The 23,462-nt window shown below is 42.2% G+C and overlaps 1 protein-coding gene across 1 annotated transcript in view; it reads right to left on the bottom strand.

The window, feature by feature from the left end:
* PPM1H (protein phosphatase, Mg2+/Mn2+ dependent 1H) overlaps positions 1-11,657 on the bottom strand; it is a 248,213-nt gene extending 236,556 nt beyond the window's left edge. Inside the window, exon 1 of the mRNA XM_080659590.1 lies at positions 10,957-11,657. Coding sequence (XP_080515716.1) covers positions 10,957-11,201 — 245 coding nt within the window. The 5' untranslated portion in view covers positions 11,202-11,657. The remainder of the gene's footprint in view (positions 1-10,956) is intronic.
* Between the last annotated feature and the right edge of the window lie 11,805 nt (positions 11,658-23,462).

Raw genomic sequence — 23,462 nt, 5'->3', positions numbered from 1 at the left:
TAAGGAAGTGGGTCGATTTAATGCTGCCGCTTGTTATGCGAGGGAGCCAAAGAGGTCTGCTAGTCTGGGATGCAGCCAGCACTCACCGCGCTAAAGACATGAAGACATTTCTTCACGAAAGAAAAATAGATCAGATAATGATTCCCGCAGGAATGACGGCCTATCTCCAGACTCTTGGTATTGCAATAAACAAGCCATTCAAAGACAATTTGCGCATGGAAATTAATGACTACATTGAAAATAGAATGGAGAGAAATCAGCGTGGAAACTTTGTGAAACCTAAACTGCAAGAAGTTGTGACTTGGGTGAAGAATTCATGGGAGAAAATCACTGACAGTTGCATTGCAAATGCACTGCGAGCAGGCTACCTTGACAAGAAGTACTCATTTAAAGACAGTGCTATTGCTAAACATGAGAGATTTGGTCCACTGATTCTGAAAGAAATGGAGTCACAAGAAATTCACCAGGAAATTCAGGAATTGGATTGTTATGATGATGTTCCAGAAGATGATGACATGATTGTCATTGAATAAATGAGTAAATTCTTGATACTGTAGGATTCACAGTTTGTCTGGTTTGTGTTGACAACTACCGTACTACCGTACCGTATACAGGTAATAAATTTCCTTTATTTTCATTTAACAATAAATGTGTACTGTATTCTTCTTCATAGAAAAATAAGACATCCCCTGAAAATAAGACCTAGCGTGTCTTTCGGGGCAAAAATTAATATAAGACACTGTCTTATTTTCGGGGAAACACGGTAGTAGCAGTCAAATCTAATCATCCTTCATATCTAATCAATTGTTTCATCTTCTACCTTTGATATATAAGTTCTTAATCACTGTCAGTAAGAATCCCCCTACATGTGATGTCTCCTCTTAGTAATTTTCCATCCACTGACCTCATTCTACTCATTGGCAATAAATTCCCATCTGTCTTTGCTGGGTTTGGAGTTGAATCTGATCTCTCTCCCCTACTGCAGTAGTACTCAATAAAGTCTTCCTTACTATTTTAACAAGTGTCAGAATAACTTTTTTCTTTACTCATACCCTTATACAGGTACAGAGCATTTGGCAGCTAATCCAATGCTTGCTGAAAAGAACAGCTTGCTCCCCTAGTGTGGATTAAAGGAAGCTCCAAGTACTGAGATTTGTAATTGCTGAGAAGCATTAAGACATTGGAAACAAAACACACACACATATACACACACACTCACCTGCCCCCGCTCAGTACTGGTCTCTTTTAACCTCAATAGTCCATGATTTAATTTCAATTTAATTTTAAAATGACACCACAGGGAGAAAGACTATGCCACTAAATTTTCTTAAGGATGATGACTATGTCATATTATGGACTTAGCCTGGGACCAATGCCTGACACATAGTAGGAATGCAACGATTTCACTAGTTGAGTGAGAAAACTAAAATCAGATGATTGATGCTTGTTACCAGACAGAAAACAGCATAAATCAATGGGGAAAATATCAATCCTCTGTTCAAAGTAGACATATCAGAGAAAACTATAAAGGCACTTGATTTTTAATTTCTACCAAACATCAAGAATCGAAGCTATCTCCCTTTAAAAATAATTTGTCCTATCTTCTCAAAGTCTTCCATAAATAGAGGAGGAAACACTTCTAAACTCATTTTAGGAAGCCAGCCTTACCCATAAAAGGACAGCTCAAGAAAAGGAAATTACAGGCCAACATTTCTGATTAACAGAGATTCAAAACTCAACAAAACATGAGCTAACCCAATTCAACAATATATTACAAGGATCATACACCATTATTACGTGGAATTTATCCCAAGGATTCAAGGATGGTTCAATCTAATCAGTGTGACATACCACAGTAATGAAGGAAAAAAATCATATAATTATCTTGATAGATGCAGAAAAAGCATTTGACAGAATTCAACACCCATTAATGATGAAAACACTAATAAAGTAGGTATAGAGAGAATTTACTCAATATGAGAAGGGTCATATATGACAAGCCCACAGCTAATCTCATACTCAGTGGTGAAAAGATGAAAGCTTTTCCTCTAGGATCAGGAACAAGACAGGATGCCAGGAACAAGACAAGATGCCCAACTCTCCCTGTCATTCAGCATAATACTGGAAGTCCTAGCCAGAGCAATCAGGCAAGAAAAAGAAATGAAAAGTACCCCACAGATATGCAGATGTAAAAACTGTCATTATTTGCAGAATAAATGATATCATATATCATAAACCCTAAAGACTCTACCAAAAACTGTTAAAAATAATTCAGTAAAGTTGCAGGGCACAAAATCAATATACAAAAATCAATTGTGTTTCTATACACTAATAATGAACTACCAGAAAGAGAAATTAAGAAAAATAATCCTATTTACAACTGCATCAAAAAGAATAGTATCGAGGAATAAATTTAACCAAGGAGGAAAGACCTATACATGAAAACTGTAAGACACAAATAAATGGGTAGATAGTCCATGCTCATGTCCTGAAATAATATTAAAATGTCCGTACAACCCGATGATTTATAAGAGTGAAGCAAAAGTATATTCACAGTTGTTAGTACACAAAACACATAATTTAATTCTTGTATTATTATTTATTATTGTATTATTTTCTATATGAACAACTGTATATCTACTTTTACCCATCCTGATTAGATTTCATGCCATTCCAATAATAATTCCAATAGCCTTTTTCTCAGAAATAAAATGAACAATCCTAAAGTTTATATAGAAACACAAAAGATCCCAAATAGCCAAAGCAATCTTAAGGAAGAAGAACAAAGCTGGAGGCATCATGCTTCTTGATTTCCCATTATGTTACAAAACTATAGTAATCAAAACAGTACTGTACTGGCAGAGAGACAGGTACATAGATCTATGTAACAGAATATAGAGAGAGCCCAGAAATAAACCCACACATATGGGGTTTATTAATTTACAACAAAGGAGCCAAGAATATGTTATGGGAAAAATCAGTCTCTCCAATAAGTGGTGTTGGGAAAACTGAACAGCCACATGCAAAAGAATGAAATTGGACCACTATCTTTCACCATATACAAAGATTAATTCAAAATAGATCAAAGATTTCACCATAAGACCCTAAACCATACAATTCCTAGAAGAAAATATAGGTGGTAAGGTAAGCTCCTTGACATCAGTCTTGAAGATGAGGTTTTTTTTTGGATTTGACACCAAAGGAAAGGCAGCAACAGCAAAAACAAACAAGTGGGACTACATCAAACTAAAAGCTTCTGCACAACAAAAGGAACCATCAAAAACTGAAAATGCAATCTGCCAAATGGAAGAAAATATTTGTGAATCATATATCTCATAAGGGGTTAATATCCAAAATATAAAAGGACTCATAATTCAACAGGAAAAAGGCAATCTGATTTTTAAAATGAGCAGAGGATCTAGAAAATATTCTAGATATTTTCTCCAAAGAAGACATAGTGACAGCCAACAGGTATTTGGAAAGGTGCTCAACATCACTAATCATCAGGTAAATGCAAATCAAAACTACAATGAGATATGACCTCACACCTGTTAGAATAGCTATTACCAAAAAGGCAAGAGATAACGAGGGTGGATGAGGATGTGGAAAAAGGGAACCTTTGTGTACTGTTGTTGGTGGGACGTAAGTTGACACAAGCCCACTTTGAAAAACAGTATGGAGGTTCCTCAAAAAATAAAAATAGAACTATCATATGACCCAGCAATTCCACTTGTAGGTATTAAGCCAAAGGAAAGGAAAACATTCACTCAGAAAGATATCTGCACCCCCATGTTCATTTACAATAGCCAAGTCATCAATGGATGAATGGATCAAGATCTACATATACATACATAATACTTACATATATATATGCATATCCTATATAATAAAACCCTAATATGCAAATCAACACGTCGAACGACACGTTGCTATGATGTGCACTGATCACTAGGGGGCAAACACAACACAGGAGCTGCCCCCTGGTGGTCAGTGTGCTCCCACAGGAGAAGTGCCACTTAGCCACAAGCCATGGCATGGCGGGAACCTCTGCCGCCTCTGCGGGTCCCAGAGTGTGAGAGGACACAGGCCAGGCTGAGGAGTCCCTCCCCCCCCCCCCCCGTGCACGAATTTCGTGCACTGGGCCACTAGTATCTATATAAAATGGGGGAATGTTATTCAACCATCCTATCTAATAAAGAGGTAATGTGCAAATTGACCATCACTCCAACACACAAGATGGCCGCCCCCATATGGACACAAGATGGCCGCCACAAGATGGCCAGTGGAGGAGGGCAGTTGGGAGGGACCAGGCCTGAAAGGGAGGGCAGTTGGGAGGGACCAGGCCAGCAGGGGAGGGCAGTTGGGAGGGACCAGGCCTGCAGGGGAGGGCAGTTAGGGGCGACCAGGCTGGCAGGGGAGGGCAGTTAGGGGCGACCAGGCTGGCAAGGGAGGGAAGTTAGGGGTGACTGGGCCAGCAGGAGAAGGCAGTTAGGGGCAACGAGGCTGGCAAGGGAGAGCAGTTAGGGGTGACCGAGCCAGCAGGAGAGGACAGTTAGGGGTGACCAGGCTGGCAGGGGAGAGTAGTTGGGAGCGACCAGGCCGGCAGGGGAGGACAGTTAGGGGCGACCAGACTGGCAGGGGGAGCAGTTAGGGGCAATTGGACCGGCAGGGGAGCAGTTAGGCATCAATCAGGCTGGCAGGGGAGTGGTTAGGGGGTGATCAGGCTGGCAGGCAAAAGCAGTTAGGGGCAATCAGGCAGGCAGGCAAGCGGTTGGGAGCCAGCAGTCCTGGATTGTGAGAGGGATGTCCAACTGCCCGTTTAGGCCCGATCCCATGGGATCGGGCCTAAACGGGCAGTTGGACATCCCTCGAGGAGTCCCAGATTGGGGAGGGTGCAGGCTGGGCTGAGGACACACACCCCCATGCATGAATTTCATGCACTGGGCCTCTAGTAAAAAATAAGGAAATCCTGCCACTTGCAACAACATGGATGGGCCTTGAATGCATTATGTTAAATGAAATAAGTCAGAGAAAGAAAATGTGTATCATGTCATATGTGGAACTAAAATGGAAAAAAACAAAACAAACAAAAAAACAGAACTCATACAGAAAACAGATGGGTGGTTGAGGGGAAAGAGAGGTTTCTGGGGACAGGGGGAAATGGGTGAAGGTAGTCAAAGGTATAAACTTCCAGTTATAAAATCACTAAATCTGGGGATATATTATATAGCATGGTGACTATAGTTAATAACCTTGTATTTCATAGTTGAACAAAGCTAAGAGTAAATCTTAAGAGTAAATCATCATAACCTGTAATCCCTACTTCCCCATGTAATCTTGTTTTATCCTATAAACAGCTGGCTTATGGGGGGCTGGAGAGCAGATTTTGTGGATGACTTGCTGCTCTCCCATTCTGCTGGCAGTATTGGAATAAATGCTCATATATGATTCAAAAAAAAAAAAAAGCTCTTCTGTATGTTATGGATGTTCAGTGTTAACTAGATTTACTGTGGTGATTATTTCACAGTATATGCATATATCGAATCATTATGTTGTACACCTGAAACTGTTATATATCAATTATACTTCAATAAAAAATTATCTTCAATAATACATTTTTATAAAACAATTCTACTATCAGTTTTAAATTACTAATTGGTATTGTTGTAATGATAATGAGCAAACACTTTGCGGTAAGGCAATATCAGAAATGATGTCTACATAGCTGGGGATGAAACACAGAATAATAAACACAACCCCTCAGACTGGTTCAATCCTCTGCCTGAAGCATCACTAGTTGTGGAAGGAAGCTGATGCATTTTCCTATGAAAAAGGACAGCCCAGGACAGTGGGGGGCAAACTCATTAGTCAACAGAGCCAAATATCAACAGTACAACGACTGGAATTTCTTTTGAGAGCCAAATTTTTTAAACTTAAACTTCTTCTAATGCCACTTCTTCAAAATAGACTCGCCAGGCCGTGGTATTTTGTGGAAGAGCCACACTCAAGGGGCCAAAGAGCCGCATGTGGCTCGCGAGCTGCAGTTTGCCGACCATGGGCCCAGGAGATCCACTGTAGAGGGGATGACGTCATTATACTGGTAAATTTGAAAAATGGAGGAGAGCTTAGCCATCTACTTGAAAATAGGAAAATCAATAATTTCTGCAGGTTACCAGAGAGGTTAGAGAAATATGTTCTACAACTTTGGACTTAGGTGCTATAGAGAGCTCTGTTAAATGAGACACCCCACCCCCCATTTCGTCTGTATCCTTATACAACAAGAAGTGGAGAACTTGGAGGTTCTTCAGTTGCAAAAGTCAAACAGGAAGTTCTCAGAAAGGAGCTCTGCTAAGAGGTGCAGGAGGAGTGGGTGTGTTAGAGGAGGTAAGAAGGGAAAAAGAGAAGCCAGGGGATTGATGAGCTTTGGAGCAAGAGAGAAATAGTGGTCTGTCATCTCCACTGCACAGGCAAGTGATGCAATTCATTGGTAATTGCTATTTAGTGCCAATGACTAGGGAATGGAACTGGCAACCTCTTGGTTCCTGGGTCGACGCTCAACTGCTGAGCCACACCAGCCAGGCAAAATTTCACAATTTTGAAGTTAATGACACAAAAAGAACTTATGTAATGTACATTTAATAGAAACTCTTAAGCTTTTCCTTTTTTGTACTTATGTACAGGGTACTTTTACGAGAAAGGTACTAAAATAAACTTACAGAGTTATAGCTATAACCTAAGTAAAATTATGCTATAATTATTATTCTTTCTGTAAAGCAAATAAATTTATCACAGATAAAAACCTGAATATGCTGCTTTCATACACAGGGAACTGCACATTCTCTGGCATTCTCTACTGCTTTAAGTTTCAGGTATCCACTTGTATATCTATGTCCAAATGACCATCAATAGGAGAAAGGTGGACAAACAGGTCAAAAAGAAGAAAAGTCAAAATGGGCTCCTAGCCAACTAGAAATTGAACTGACTTCTAGGTCCCTGAAGCAGAGGGACCACCTGGGTGGTATTTAAACTTGTGGAGAGAGAAAGGAAGTAGCTACTGGGAAGGGTCTCTGGGTCAGACTGATGCTTTCAATGGCCTCGATCTGAGCAGATCTAACAGGCTAAGTCGGGAATTTCAAAGCCAAACTAGAATGCAAGTTTTGGGAAAGATTTTAGCTCTATGGATGTTGTCTGTAACTGCAGTGCTTGTAAACCTAGCATGTAGCCCTTAATCAAGCAGCTAACTTTTCAGCCATAATAGGAAGCTTTTAGAGGAACCAGGAAATTCCACCCCACCCATTGCCAATAAATATCTTCTATAGATATAAAAGCCTAATTTGCAAAGTGTCCCCTAGGGAGTTCTACCAGGAGACCGGGAGTTTGACCACTCGCTATGATATGCGCTGACCACCAGGGGGCGGCACGGACGTAAGGAAGGCCCCGGCCAGCAGCCGGCAGCTGCTAAGGACCCTACCTGTGCACGAATTTCGTGTACTGGGCTCTAGTTAACTTAATAAATGAGGGTCTTCAGTTTCTGGATCCCCAAGTCTCTAGTTCAATGTTCTATAAAAAGTAACTCTTCTTGAAAGGGGTTAATAATAAGTGGCAACAAATAAACCATTTCTTAATTTTTCTACCATCCAAAAGGTCATCAACACTAGAACTCAAGTCTCCTCGAACTCCTCAATGCCTCACCAAGTGACGCCAAGTCTTCCTCCCCAGGAAAGCTTAGCGAGTAACTCACTCTCTAGAAAGATAAGCAAATCACTTCTGACTCAGGCCCTGACTCAGTGCCATCTCTCTTATCCCCACTCTCTGAGCAATCTTCCTACCAATGCTACCCCTTCTCCAGTACCTGCTAGAACAAAGAGAAGATAATTCCTCCTCCCAGTACATCCTGTAGCAAGGGGCAATTTTAATGGCAGCAGCCTTTAATTATAGCACCAGTTCCTACTTGTCTTTCTCTCCCCTTCCCTATTTCAGCCATTTTTGGTTATTTGAGATATATTTTGCAGGAAGATCAACTACAATTCAAGGTTTGAGGAAGTGGTACAGAACAACATCTGACAGAGGGAGGTGGCAAGACAGTGTTAATGGTTAAACGTGGGTACAGATGGATGTACCACCATTTCATACATTGTAAGGAGGTAGTTTGTTGTTGTGGGCTACAGAGTCAGGCTTCTTGGGTTCAGATACAGGTTCTGCTAAGGTGGTATCTTATCTTCATCTATAAAATGGAATTGTTAGTGCTCACCTTAGAGTGATTTTCAACTAGTATGCCACAAGATTTTTTAAAACATGCAATACCTGACTATTTAGTCAGAAGCACTGACCTTTTTTTCCCTTAGATTGTCACATTTAAATGACACTAGCCAACACAACAATAGCCATCCAGTGTGAATGAATCAAAATTATACCTATTTTCTTTGTCAGATTAGCAAAAAATATTTCTGTTGCGCTGCAGAATTTTAATAATTAGTTCATGTGAGCCATGAGATGAAAATGGTTGAAAATAGCTGCCTTAGAGGGCTGTTGTGAAAATCAAATGGTATGACACAAACTTGGAAAGAATGCAAGCACTAAACAGCAAGTACTAACTGTTAGCTGTTACTAGTACTATGTATACATTTTAAAAGAATGAGGCACTTCTATATGTACTGACTTGGAATAAAATCAGTGACACCGTGTTTTAAGAAAACGCTGCTGAATAACAGGCATAGTGTGGATCTGTTGGGGGTGGGGGGGAGAAGAAATGCATGATACATATTTACAGGTGCATCCAAAGAAGCTTAAAAGGCACACACACAAAATGCTGAATCACCAATGCCCCTGGGGGGTGAGGAAGGGCTTACATTTACATACTGGTCTTTGCTTGAATTATCATGCACTATTTTTAAAATGAAGCATTTTACAATGGCCTTTCTTAGCCTTCAGATTGAACCTCTCTCATGTCCTGGTCTTAGAAATAAGGAAAGTAAGCCCAGCTAGGAAGAGGTAGAGCCCCTGAAGTACAACCTCTCCTACGTGTCTCATTTCAGATTCCCTTATCATCTTTACAGCCCTTGGCACATCGTGTGCCGGCCACAGGGCCACAGGACCCAAACATTCTGAAACTGGCGGGGGTTTCCCCCTTTCCGTTCTGTCCTGCTTCTCTGAGGTACTCCTTTTCTTCTGCCCAAGTGGCTTCCACATTTCGTGTTTTAACAGCTTCCTTCCTACCTCTCATAACTTTCTCACCATTTGCCTGCTTGTCTTTCTCCACCCCCCCAGACAGGTGCCCTTGCCCTGGAAAGCCCACTGGAGTGACATCCCAGCCCCACACTTTCAGGTTTTGGGCAGACACAGGGCTCATCTACACAATGACGGAGGACGGAGTATGCCTTCAAGTTGCTTTTTGTCTTGCAAAGGGTCCAAATGAGCTTTTAAACCATGTTTTCTTATTGCAGCCAAGAAGAAGCGTGGTGTGTTTTGGCAGGCACTTTTCCCTCCTTCAGGTCTTTCCTTACATAGGTGTTTATTTTTGCTTTGGCTTTCTCCTGGAATTTACAGAACTAGTTTGTACGTCTCCACCCGCAACGTTCTCTTCCATGCTTACCATCTATTGTGTTAATTTTTGTTTTAGCACCCAGCAGTTTCACTTCAGATTCCTCACTCTCACACCCTAGCCGTCTATCCCCATTTATACACATTTTCTATTTCAGCCCCCGGAGAAACGGTTATATGTGGGAAGTGTGTGTGTGAGGGGGGTGGGGGGTGGGGCGGGGGGGAGATTCCAGATTCTAAGCAGGGCATCTTCCAGGCCACCTCTCGCACCGGAACCGGAGTGCCCTGGGGGGGCCACCCGAACAGGGTCAGCATCCAAGCGCCCAGGCGTCGGGAGAGCTGATTGGCTCATCGGGAACCAATCAGCGGGCGAGGCTGTGCACCGGCGAGGGAGGGCCCCGATTACAGAGCGGACCCAGTTAAAGCTGAAGGGGCAGGTGTGCCAAGGCGCCAGGATTTCACGTGTAATTTTTGCAACCACCAGGTCACTATTAACCCTACAACTCCGTGCTCTTAAATTCCACCTTCGGAGTTTCACAGTTCCATAACGCTAAATGGGAAAAACAGTACCTTCTCCTACCATTCATAAAATGGTCATTAATATAGTCAATGAGGGAGTAGCCGTAGAGGGGGGCAGAGGCCATTAAAATCTCCCGCCCTCCTTGCCCTGTTCCACTCCAGGGCGTCAACAAAACTCAATCGGTTCTTGAAATAGCAAATCACGCAAACGCTCGTTTAATCGCCAAAGCTGATTGCCAAAATGCTGTCATTAAACATCTGGAATAAGTTGTCCCCTCCCAAAGGGCTGGAGGGAATTGTATTGGCATTTAACGAACTCGCAGGGTTTTACTACCTGCTAACGAACGGAGAAGCGAAAAAGCTATTAGGCTGAAGTCAGGAAACGAAGACCTTCCGAAATGTGCAACCTCGGAAGCAAATGCGGCCGCCTCCAGGGCTCGGACACCACCCCCACCCCCACCCCCAGCCCTGGCACAGGGACCGCTCCTCCAGGCTCTACCCCACACACTTCACCTGGAGGCACAAAGATTTGGGGTGGAGAACACAGATACCAGATGTCCCTGCTGTGTTTCAAACTTCAGCAGAACTGTTCTACGCATTCCCAAGTGCCACAGCCCCCGAAATCAATGATCCGTCCAACCTTCGCTTTCCCACGGTCCAGCGCTTCACCTACGCATCTACCACCCATACCCGGGCTGGAGACGCCGCGTCCTTGGGGATGGGGGAAGGGGGCGTGGAGAAGACGGGAATGGTCAGGTACCCGCCTAGGTACCCGGCGAGGCCTGACGCCGACAGCCAGAGAACCCTGGGGCTGAGGAACAAGAAGAGAGGAGGTTAGGAACCGTGCGGGGAAGGGCCGTGAGGAGAGGGGGGACCCGCCGGTGTCGCGGCACTCACTCTGCGTATCCAGTAGCCCAGGGCAGCCGCCGTGTCTCCTTGAGGATGAGGATGGGGCGGGCGATGTGGTCGGCGCTGCACTCCACCTCGTCCTGAGACAGCCCCAGGAACTCCGGCCGCCCGTACGGGAAGCGCAGGGGCAGGTCCGAGCCTCCGCAGCCTCCGCCGCTGTGCTCGGAGCCTGAGCTGCCAGCCATGATGCCGCCCATGAAATTGGCCACAGCAGATTTCACTCGAGTGAGCATATTACTCCGGCGCCCGGCAGCAGCGGTGCGAGCAGGAGGCGGTGGCGGGGGCGCGGAGCAGCGCAGCGCGGAGCATGCAGGCTGCGGCGGGCGCCGGGCGCACGGGCAGCCGGACCGCTGGGACGCGCCGCAAGGCTCCCGGAGCCTAGTGCTGCAGGGGGCCGACCCCGGGCCTCCCGCGCTCCGTGCCGCCGCCTACCCCCGCTACACTTCCGCAACGGAGAGGCATGGAGCGGGCGGGCCAGGCTGGGAGAGACGCCGCGCGGTCCGGGAGCGGCTGGGCGGCCGCAGCTTGCTGCAGGTCCTTCCCGACTTGCTGCGCTCCACTCCTGCGTGAGCGGAACTGAGCCCACCAGGCGAACCCGCGGAGCCGGCGCCGCTGCTGCCACGGCTACCGCCGCCGTCGAGTCATGTGATAATCAGGCTGCAAGGGCTCTAGCTGCTGCTTTGGCCAGAGCTCAGCCCCTCCCCTGCCGGCCCGAGCTAGGCTCGCACTAAGATCAAGACCTCCTAGGGAAGACGGAGCGGGGGAGCCAGGCAGGGTCTGTACCTGGCGGTGGGGATGGGGGCGCTGTGAGCTGAGCTGGTACAGGTGTTAGGGGACATCACGTGGGGCCAGGCAGCCTGGAAAAGCCAGTTGAGGAATCCGCTCTGAGAAATGCCGCCTACACCTTTGAGAAAGGAAACTTGAGAGCTAGAGGGGGAAAGGAGACAGGTGGAAACCCGGTGAAACGAGGAACACCTGGTGCAACAGACTTTTCAGAGCTTTAAAATACCACCTCAATAGATGCACAAGAATCATTAGAAGTTTTTCCCTAGGCATTTCTAGAATCACTTTAGTTGTTCATTATCACCACACGCATCACGATCTGCATAGCAAACCCTGTCTCAAACCCAGAATAAGCTTAATGGCGAAGAAAACAAAAGAAATCAGAAGCAAGCCCTATTTTACCTAGTACGTCAATGCTTTGTAAATGTATACAAACATTTTCTTCCAACATAGCAACAATAGTATCTTTTCAAAGCTGACCCTTTTTACTATTGAGAAACTTGGTGCAGCCTTTTTTTTTTTTTTTTTTTTACTTTGAAGTGTTGCTACAAAAGTAACATTTTAAGACTAAAGGAAATAAACTAGAACATGGCAACTCAATGAAATGCTAAAGTAAAAAATGAATAAATGTTTGCCACGATAAAAATTGTTGGTGGTCTTGTATTGAAACAAAACAGAAAATTATGAAAAACAGATGAATGTGCTTCATTAGGCATAACATTTGTTAAATATTGGCTTTTGCAAGAGAGCTGTTTCCTGTTCATGTTTACTTATTCTGTATCCTGTTCCTATGTTTACCTACCATTTGATTTGCCAGGATTCTGTCTTGTGGAGTTATGCAGTGAAGGCTCACTTGGAATTCAGGAGGAAATACAGGCTCTCATTTTTCTTAGGAAGTGGGGGTGGGGGGGTGGGGAGAGAGCAGCCCAGGTGTGTTGGAGGGGATACTAATTCTCTGAAGAGGAATTGGAATCTTTGCTCTAAGGGGAAGCCTTAGTAAACCTCATTGATTCCTTTTATAATATTTTTAAAGCATTTTCCCCTTTGGCTTTTTTTTCCCCAATTACAATTTACATTCAATATCATTTTGTATTTAGTTTCAGGTGTACAGCATAGTGGTTAGATAATCATCTATTTTACAAAGTGTTCTCCCTACCTCCACCCTCAGATAATTTCAGTACCCACCTGGCACCATACATATTTATTTCAATATTATTTACTATATTCCCTATGGTGTACTTTACATCCCCTTGACTGTTTTGTAACTACCAATCTGTACTTCTTAATCCCTTCCACCTTTTTCACCCATTCCCCCAACCCCCCTCCCTCTGGCAACATTAGTCTATTCTCTGAGTTTTTTCAATTATTCATTTATTTTATTTTTTAGGTTCCACATGTAAGTGAAATCATATGGTATTCATCTTTCTCTGACTGACTTATTTCTCTTAGCATAATACCCTCTAGGTCCATACATGCTGTTGCAAATGGTAAGATTTCATTCCTTTTTACTCCCAAGTAATATTTCATTATACGAGTATATATATGTACCACTGTTTTTTATCCACTTGTGTATTGATGGGCACTTGGGTTGTTCCCATATCTTGGCTATTGTAGATAACCCTGCAATGAACATAGAGGTACACATATTCTTTTGAATTAGTGTTTTAGGTTTCTTTGGATATATACCCAGAAGTGGAATCGCTGGGTCACCCTTTGTCTTTCTCATGAATTGGCACCCCAGTTTACTATACACCAAATAATTATGTAAAACACAACAACATTCAAACTCTAGTGAAATAACATTCCTGTCAATGAGTTCTTTTATTACTTTTCACAGAATAGAAATGTAATTTTATCTTGGCCCCTTTTTCTAATTTTAAATTTGGGGGCAAAATCCTAAATGAACAAAAACAATCTTTTCAACCTTTGCTTTGCTAAACTATACTTCCAATGGGAAATCTCCATGTAGCGGCTAACCATCTAACCAACCACATGCTCAGATAAACTTACAACCCCTCTCTCAAGCTTTTGTTGTAGGACAATTACCTTTTAACCATGTCCTTTGGATACCCCAGTAACTTCTATTGAAATTAATATGTTCTTCCCTTCATTTCACTTTATGGCAATGCTTTAGTATTTACTAAAAATAGAGTTAAAAAATTCTTGTCTCATTTATTTTCAATTTAAAAGTAGTACCGGATCATCCTATATAATAAAAGGCTAATTTGCAAATCGACTGAACAGTGAGTGGAACAACCGGTCACTATGATGCTCATTGACCACCAGGGGGCAGGGGCTCAATGCAGGAGCTGCCCCTGGTGGTCAGTGCACTCCTACAGGGGGAGCGCTGCTCAGCCAGAAACCGGGCTCATGACTGGCGAGTGCACAGCAATGGTGGCAGGAGCCTTTCCCACCTCAGGCGCAGCACTAAAGACCCCTTGGGGATGTCCAATATAGGCGGGGAGCAGGCCTAAATTGTCAGACATCCCCTGAGGGGTCCCAGACTGCGAGAGGGCACAGGCTGGACTGAGGAACAACCTCCCCATGCACGAATGCCATGCACCAGGCCTCTAGTAGTCAATAAATAAATAAAATTGAATAGTACAGAACTGTAAGTGAGAAAGTAAAAGACTAAAATATTTCCCCAGTGTTTGCTCAGAGAAGGGCATGTGGTTCGCAAAAATTCAGAAATCAAGCAAATAAAGACAGCTTCTCAACTAAGAACTATGGACTCAACTTACTTTTTATTCTCTTAAATGATCGGTCTTGCTCTATGCCATGACAGCCATCTAGAATATCTTGAAATGCAAAATTAGTTGCTTTGTCCTTTTGGTTATCAACTACATTTTGAATAGAAGGAGACTTTATGCTTGCCTGTAAATATTGTGAGGGTGAGCTTTTAAAAACCAAAACAATGTAGAATGTCATGGGAAATAATCTCCTATTTTATTCGAAAACATGACTGCCCATCCCAATTACCCTGGTTATTCTTGTATAATGAACATATCCTACTTTTATCATGTTTTTTTCAGTCTACTCTAGCAAATTTTAAAATTTAATTTATTGTTTCATTTCTCTTCAAATTGCATTGGCTGTGGACAATTGGCATATTAGTTTTGCCATTCCTTGCAATTCCTTGACTAGCAACAGCAGCATCACCTGTAAACTTGTTGGAAAAGCAAATTCTCTGGCCCCATCTCAAACCTATTGAATTAGGACCCCTGGAGGCAGAGCCCCAAAATCTAGCTTAACAAGCCCTCCAGGAGATTCTGATAGAAACCATTTGAAAAACATTGGCAGATGGAAAACATGTACTATTTACTTAATGGACAGGCAGGCATGAAAATGCAAGGACTATATCAAATAAGAAAGTTAAGCAGTGGTCAAAGTGCTTGGACTGTAAACGGATACAGAACAAGAACAGCTATGAACGAGACTCATGAACTGGATCTGTTCAGACACATTATAAACTGCCCCTTTCTGCTTGATTTCTGTGGGCTTATGTTAGTGGAAAACTCTTAGCACATTTGCTGTGGGCAGATATGTAAATTCTTCAGCTTGTGGGAAGCTGTGGAGAAGGAAGTAGGATTGACCACTGCAGGGTGATCATCTCCTAGGCTGGATACTCAACAGGCAGTCTGTCTATGCACATGTTTCTGTCATGTGCCAAGCAGTGGCAGTTAAAAAAGTGGTATATAAATACATTTGTATAAATAAATATATATTATATATATTTTTATTGATTTTAGAGAGAAGGAGAAGAAGGGGGGGGGGAGTAGAGGGAGAGAAACATTGATTTGTTGTTCCACTTATTTATGCATTCATTGGTTGATTCTTGTATGTGCCCTGACCAGGGACTGAACTCGAAACCTTGGTCTGTCAGGACGAGTTCTAACCAAATGAGCAAACCCAGTTAGGGTCTATAATATATATTTAAGTCTATGGTGTGTTTTTTTTTTCTTTTTCTTAATTTTTTTTTTGTAATGTTTTTAAAAGAGCCAATGTTAGGAAAAAACATTTTTAGCCTTCCTCACATTTGTTATATGGTTTTGTATTGTTTTTTAGTTTAATTGCTGGGACTAGTGCACCAGATATAAACTTTCAATGCCTGAGGGTTTTAATCTGGCTCAGAATTCTTGTATAGCTCCCAGGCACCTCAAATTTAACATGTCACAAATATCATTCATTATCTTCCCATGACTCTGCTTCTCCTTCTCCTGAGACTACAGTCAGCTTATGACAGAATCCATTTACCAATCTAGAAATCTGGAGGTATCCTCATTCCTTCTCCTTTCTTTTCTTCCCATATCAGTCTGTCAGCCACTTTTGTTGATTCTGCCTGCCAGATACTCACATGTCCACTATTTTGGCTTAGATCTTCATTATTTAATACTCAGACTTCTCCAGCAGATTCTGGTTGGTGTTCTGGTAGCGCTATCATTCACACACTGCGGGGAGGAGCTTTCTAAACAGAGCAGCACCTGGTAATGTTATTTCCTTCCAGTTGGCCACTTGGTTAAAATCATTACTCTTAACCCTCACAATCTGTTCCTGAGCTCTGTCCTTTCTAGTCACAGGTTAACCTTTTCTCCATCCCAACAACTCTGTGCTTCAGGCTTACTTATTACTGATTTCTAGAATCTGATGTCTTTTCCCACCACCTTCTTGTCTTAACAGGCTGTTTTACTTGAAATGCTGCAGTCCCTTTTTCCTTCCCCTTCCCCCTCACCCAGTGGCTAACTCCCATTTTTTTTCATATCCCCCACATTCTGCTAGCTAGCATTTAAAAGCTTCCTTCTCTATATTCCAAAGTACCTTTACGTAACTCTATCCATAATTATAGCAGATCGCATTGTGATAAAATTATCTGGTTCCTGCAATGTAAGATAACTGAGAAGAGGGGGTTGTTTCTTTTTTCTCTTTGACCCTACAACATTTGCCATACATTACACATATTAAATAAAGGTTGAATGAGCAAATAAATGACGATGGCAAAGAGAAAATGGCAATAAGAAGTGTCTCATTTAAAGGTCAAATTAGAGAAATTTTAGTGGTGTTTTCTAGAATAAAAAAAGATTGAGGTAAAAGGTTCATAAACCCTGATGGGCATCCATTGCATCCTAATTTTGATGTCCAGGAGTTACCGGATTTTAACATAAATGTCCTCAGTATATAAGTCAGGTGATTTCATATGTTGAAAACCATTTTATTTAATACAAAACTGTGTCCTAGATTTTAGTAGAAAAGTATTTTTAATGCCCCAGTACTCAATGCCTTTGGCCTTTCTATTAAAGCATAAGTATATGGGAAATGTCTGTTACTGAATTTTCTATTTGAAATTCAGAATTCGTTTTTGCAAATATGATTTTCCACGAATACCATCCATAAATAAATGGTTTCTATCTCCCTATTCCCCCCCACTAAATGTTTGTTTTTCATTGTTTTGAGATTGTTGATGAAAACAATAGAAAAAATATTTTCAGAAATTACCAAAGATTATAAAGCATGACAGTTAAAAATCAACTTAGTTTTTTAAAAATATATTTTTATTAGGAAGGAAGAGGGAGAGAGATAGAAACATCAATGATGAAAGAAAATCATTGATTGGCTGCCTCCTGCATGCTCCTTGAATGTGGGGAGCGAGCCTGCAGCCTGGGCATGTGCCCTATGACCAGAATCGCAGGTCGACGCTCTATCCACTGAGCCAAACCGTCTAGGGCTCAACTTAGTTTTTAAAAGAACTAACTTGGGTTGTTCTAAAATGTAATAGGATGAGAAGTCTGAAGAAGCTTACTAGCAACTAGTGTTTATATATGTCGAAACATAAATACTGGTGTTTTTGTTTTTGTTTTGTTTTCAGCAATGAGGCTCATTAATATAAGGTACTGGAACTTTGTAAAATAATTCAGAATTTTTGTAATTCAGAATTTTTTATCATTGAGATATTCTAGAATAACAACATATTTAAAGTGCCTACGGTATGCCTGGCACATAGTAGGCATTTAATAAATAGCCATCTGTCATTTTCACTGAGAGCTCTTTGTATAAAAGGCAATTAAGAGCTGTTTCTAGCCACCAAACATACCCTAAACTCTGCCCCCCTCCACGCACACACACACACACAAAAGGTGGGTAACTCTTAAATCTCAATTATGCAATCAAAGACATATTAATTCCTCATTCTTTATGCCACAGAGAGCTTACAATTAGCTTTCCACAAGAATACAAAAATATCACTCACATTCCCCCCCCACTCCCCCCGCACTTACAGACAACTTTTAAATCCTCTGCTGGGGTTCTCGCTACTTTCTTGTTGTTTTTTGTTTGTTTGCTTGTTTTTTATTCTGCATACATTCTGTATCACAGCAGGAGCTTGACATTAAAGATTTGAAAATCAATGAGCTCATTTCCTACATCTCAATTCCAGAATAAATGAACATTTCAAATCAGCCCCTTTCATTACCTTTTCTTTTCACTGCCCAAAAAAGCCTTTCAGCAAAACAGTTCATTCTCCTCATCTTTATTCTTCATCTCACTGCATGAAAGGTGTTTTCTAGAAAAAGGAGCTGAGAGAGACAGAGAGGCAGGCTTGCTGGTCTAAGTTAGCCTGTGAAGCAATGGGAGAAGGGGCCACAATTCCCTCCTCAGACATCACTGTTACTCTGCTTGCTTATTTGAAATATAATTTCCTACTTGAACTGGATTTAAATAGAAGTAAAAGAATACTCATTCCAAAGGCATGCATAAATAATTTGGGGTTGCATATATCTATAGATCTTTGATTTTTATCTTTCAGTATGTGTTATTGGGAATCAAAACATTTATTACTTACCTTTATTTTTCTTAATGTTCTCATCCTTAGTGTAGGATTAGGACCTGGTAAAGATAAAAGACTAAGACTATAATTTACCAAATCAATTCTCTAATAATAAAAAATTAGAGCAAATACTAACTTGAGTGCCTATGCTTAAACATCACCAGTCCTTATTATACACTATGTGGAAAGATGAAGGAATTTTGAAAAAAACACACAAAATATTGCCAACATTTACTGATTTTTAAAAACAAATAACTAAGTACTATATTTAAAAAAAAAACAACCCTTTTTATCTATAATTTTAAGAAATCTCATAGCACATGTAGTGCTATGTCCTTTCTTTTACAATTTATTTGAAAAATTTGTTCATTTATCAAACAAGACTGATTATTTTTCTATAATTTTACAGGAAATAAAGGATGAGTTTTTTACCCTTCAAAATTTATCTTCTTGGTGATGGAAAAAATAAAGTGAAATAAATTAAATTTTTTAAAAAATTATCTTCTGATCATCCTCGTGTTAGAAAAGATCACCCTTGTAAGATTATTTCCCACCCCACTCCTTCCTGAAGCTTTTTTGTTCATGCTTTTTTGTTATCTGAGATGGTGTTGGGTTTTTCCCTCCTTTCAGTTTTCTATTATTCCAGTGGCTGTTCCTCCACTTTCTTAGCCTTACAAAACAGAAGGAATTCCTGCACTGGCAGAGCTGAACACTAGACACTGAGAATTGCAGTGGAGAAATATTGGCTATTATGAGTGGTGCCATCCAGGAGAATGGGAAGCTAATGCTGAAAAGCCAGAACTCCCTAATGGTGTGGAAGTTACAGGTTAGGGCAAAATCAGGACACCATTAGTTAGGGGTTCAGGGTCATTCTAGGAGCTGATTGGTCGGAGGTGAGGTAAGGGTGATGAATCATTTCTTCAGGTCTTGAGGACAACTCTGAGGTCTTTCCGTGTGTCCCTCTGTTCGGTCTCCTGGAAAAGTAGCCAGGGGGTCATTCCACTTTAGGGCTCAGGAACTGAAACATAACTTGGGTCTAGATGTTATTTTTAGCCTGCCAGAGGTCCCACATGTGACCATTGTTCAGGTCCAGCTATTGTCTTCTGCTGCCTGGGGGGTTGCTGATTATCCTGGGGAAAGGCTAGGTCTCTGAGAGGTAAACAGAGAAAGAGAGATGATTTCTGGAGCTAGGATTTAATAACTAAACTTAATCAATGTCATAAGGACCCTCCGTTTCAGTGGAAGCATTCTTCTTTGGAAACACATACGTATCTGCTTAATCAGCTGTCCAATTCCAGGGTTAGATTACTGGAGGATGGCAGACCAAAAATAGGCAACAGTTAACTCTTCATGGCCTTGTTCGAGGACAAAACATGAATCAGGGCAGCATGACAAAAACTGCGTGGCGGACCAATTTTTCTACAGAAACAAAACAAGGGCACTTCAGGCTCTGGTATGTCATTTTGCTTTCTGGAAGGGAAAAAGCCACATTGTGTGACCAAGGGAGACAGTATCACTCTCTTAAACAACCACTGTGTTCCTTTGAACTGGATAGCGCAAACATTTGCATGTCAGAACACTCTGTAGGGGAGTTACTGGCATGTGTAGTCTATTGGTAATGAGGAAGAAAACATAATTTTGATTGTTATAGAACATTTGACTATCTTAAATTACAAAGAACCCTGACTACAACACACTGGGTTGTCTTATTCAAGTTTCCTGTCAGTAACTAGGTTAAACTAAATATGCACTAACGTTTTGGTGAAGTAGACAATTGTGCCTCTTTTTCTTTTTAAGAAAAAAAATTTAGGTTACTTGGAGAAAGATAGAACCTTACTGTCGGGTACAGTTGAAAACAAACAAATCCTATCTTTGCTTTGGAGAATGCCAGCAACAAAACTTGTCCAATGAGCTAAGTTTGGCCTCTGTGACTTCTGCTAATTGTACCTACTTCCATCCCCAGAGATCATGCTAAACACGGTAGAGATTAGCCTTTCCCAGGCTCTGGCCCTCTCGTGTTTCCCTGATCACTCCGACCTTTGTCTCAACTCTTCTTTCCTATGTTCTCACACCCAGCCATCTGAGTCTTGGGCCCTAATGATGAGTTGGATCACCAAATCTTTTGTATTCTGGTCAGGAGAAAAAGTCATGAGCCACCTTCTCAGGCCTGAAAATATATATCTAGTATGTTGAAAAACCATATTTGAAAGATTAGAATAAAAATGTAACCTTATTTTTGTCCCCCACAGACCTCTAAAATTGACCAGGGCTAATTTCCTCTGATCTTTATTAAGGAAAACTGTTAAAAACTTGGAACTAAGGCAAGAGGATGGCGACATATTCCTTCTGTGCCCTACTGGAGTATTGCCTCACAGGCCCACCCAAGGATCACTTACTTTTCTAGAGGAATATGCCATTTGTTACTCTTGATTAGGGCCCAAACTTTGTGATATTATATGTTAACTTTTATATTTTTGTCCAGTAGAGATGCAAATTATTTGTCTGATTAAAAAAAAAATTAAGGCTCTGACCAGATAGTTCAGTTGGTTAGAGTGTTGTCTAATATGCCAAGCTTGCAGGTTCGATCCCTGGTCAGGGCAAAAAATAAAAATAAAAATAAATCAACCAATAAATAAGTAGAATAACAGTTTGATCTCTCTCTCTCTCTCTCTCTCTCTCTCTCTCTCTCTCTCTTCCTCTTTCTCTCTAAAATCAACCAATAAAAAATTTTTTTAAAGAAAAAAAAATTACCCAAAGGTTATGGTTTTATTGCCCTGTAGGAGTTTAGCTATTTTAGTTTCTAATGTCTCTGTCTTCCAATAAACATTCTGTCCTCATTCAGTTTCCTCAAAAATTCAGTTTCTCAAATGCTCATTGAACCAGCATTAACATTCTTCTGGCTCTCTCACCAATGACTTAAATAAATCTTGACACGGTTATTCTAGCTTCTAGGAGAGCCATGTATTTATCTTTTGAAAATTATACTTTGTCACTCTAAATGGAGATTTAGGCAGGCATATATTTTCTGGGAACTCTCAGAAAATAACAAGTCCTCGGGGCACTTTTAGTAAAAAACAGTTTCAATTCAGTGACTAGAATGTCCAATCTTGTTTAACTATCAAAACTCTGAACTCCTCTCCCCCAGCCTGGGCCAGCCTCAGCACTGAAGTCTGCAGGAGGAAACAAGTGTGGTTCTTCTGCTCCATTGTCTTCATACTCACCAGGGTATTTGCAGTTTTGGGTCTCACAAGGGTCAAAGGTGAGTGGGGTACATGGAGAGATGTAAGGCAATCAGACAAGGGTTGCTTGGCTCAGTGGCTTCATACTCTACACCTGAGGGTGACAGTTCATGCTGATAACACCTCTGCTAGTCCCTTCTCTCAAGCAGGTCCCTTGACCTAGGAGGATGAAAATGTGTTGAATTCCTTTATCGGCCCTGGGCAATCAGGGATTCAACCCAGCTTCTTTCTGCAAAAGATATCAGTCCTCTCCAGATGGCTCTGTTGGGCTCTATTTCTCTCAGAGGTGCTTGTAGCATTTACCATGGGACACTGAGACACAGGGGCCTATTAGGGCAGGGCTGAAGGGAAACCAATGCTGTCTGCTCTGCCCTGAGACTCCGCCCCATCCAAGCTGAGCACAGAGGCTTTTGCAAGTCTTGTCTCATAAGGGTGTCTCCAGCACAGAAGTTCTCCCAGCTAATATAACCCAAGCCATTAGTCCTTGAGAATGTACTTCCTTTAACCCCAAACACTCTGGGAATGTGGGATGATCCTACAAGAGCTGTCCTTTCCTGCCTCCCTCAGTAAGGGGTTAGCACTTTCTCTCACTGTCTAGATTTCCTAGGTGGGCATCAAGGCCCCCCATCCAGAATAAGCTTTCCCTTGTGTGAGTCAGGCACTGGTCCTCTGTGTCTCCAAAGTTAGGCACAGAGAAACCAAGATGGCGGCATAGGTAAACACCTAAACTGCTGCCTCGCACAACAATTTCAAAACTACAACTAGAAGACAAAACGGACATCATCCAGAACCACAGGAAGGCTGGCTGAGTGGAAATTCTACAACTAGAAAGAAAGAGAAAAGCACACTGAGACTCAGAGGAGCTACAGGAGGCAGAGGTACCTTGACGCGCGCGTGGAGAGGGCTGGCAACTGAGTACGCATCTGGCTTTCTCAATTGGGAGGGAGACAAAAGCTCCTGACTGCACTGAACTCCAGTTCTGGGCGAGACTCTGGGGACCCAGACTCATACGGGGTGAAACTGGACTGTCAGGAAAGAGAAAAGCACACTGAGACTCAGAGGAACGGCAGAAGGTAGAGGTACCAAGACGTGCTCGCGGAGAGGGCGGGCAACTGAGTACGTGGCTGGCTTTCTCAAGCAGGAGGGAGACAAAAGCTCCCGATTACACTGAACTCCAGTTCCAGGCAAGACTCTGGGGACCCAGACTCATTCGGGGAGAAACTGGACTGTCTGGCAGTGGGCGCAACTCAAAGGCGGCTTTCTCTCAGAGGTGCTTGCAGCGATTACTATGGGACACTGAGACACAGGGGCCTATTAGGGCAGGGTTGACGGGAAACCAATGATGTCTGCTCCGCCCTGAGACTCCGCCTCATCCAAGCTGAGCACAGAGGCTTTTGCAAGTCTTGTCTCATAAGGGTGTCTCCAGCACAGAAGTTCTCCCAGCATAGACACAGCTGATACTCACAGCCAATTGGCCTGGAGGTCAATTCCTCCCAGTGATACCAACAACAATCAAGGCTTAACTACAACAAGACTGTGCACACAGCCCACAAAGGGGTGCACCAAGTGTGTCCACCTTAGGTAACTGGGGAGGCTGAGCCACTGGGCCCTATAGGACACCTAGCACACAAAGCCACTCTATCAACTCAGGGAAG

The sequence above is a fragment of the Plecotus auritus genome (assembly GCF_963455305.1).
Source record: "Plecotus auritus genome assembly, chromosome: 3".
NCBI lineage: Eukaryota > Metazoa > Chordata > Mammalia > Chiroptera > Vespertilionidae > Plecotus > Plecotus auritus.
This window is presented reverse-complemented; position numbering and strand designations above follow the sequence as displayed.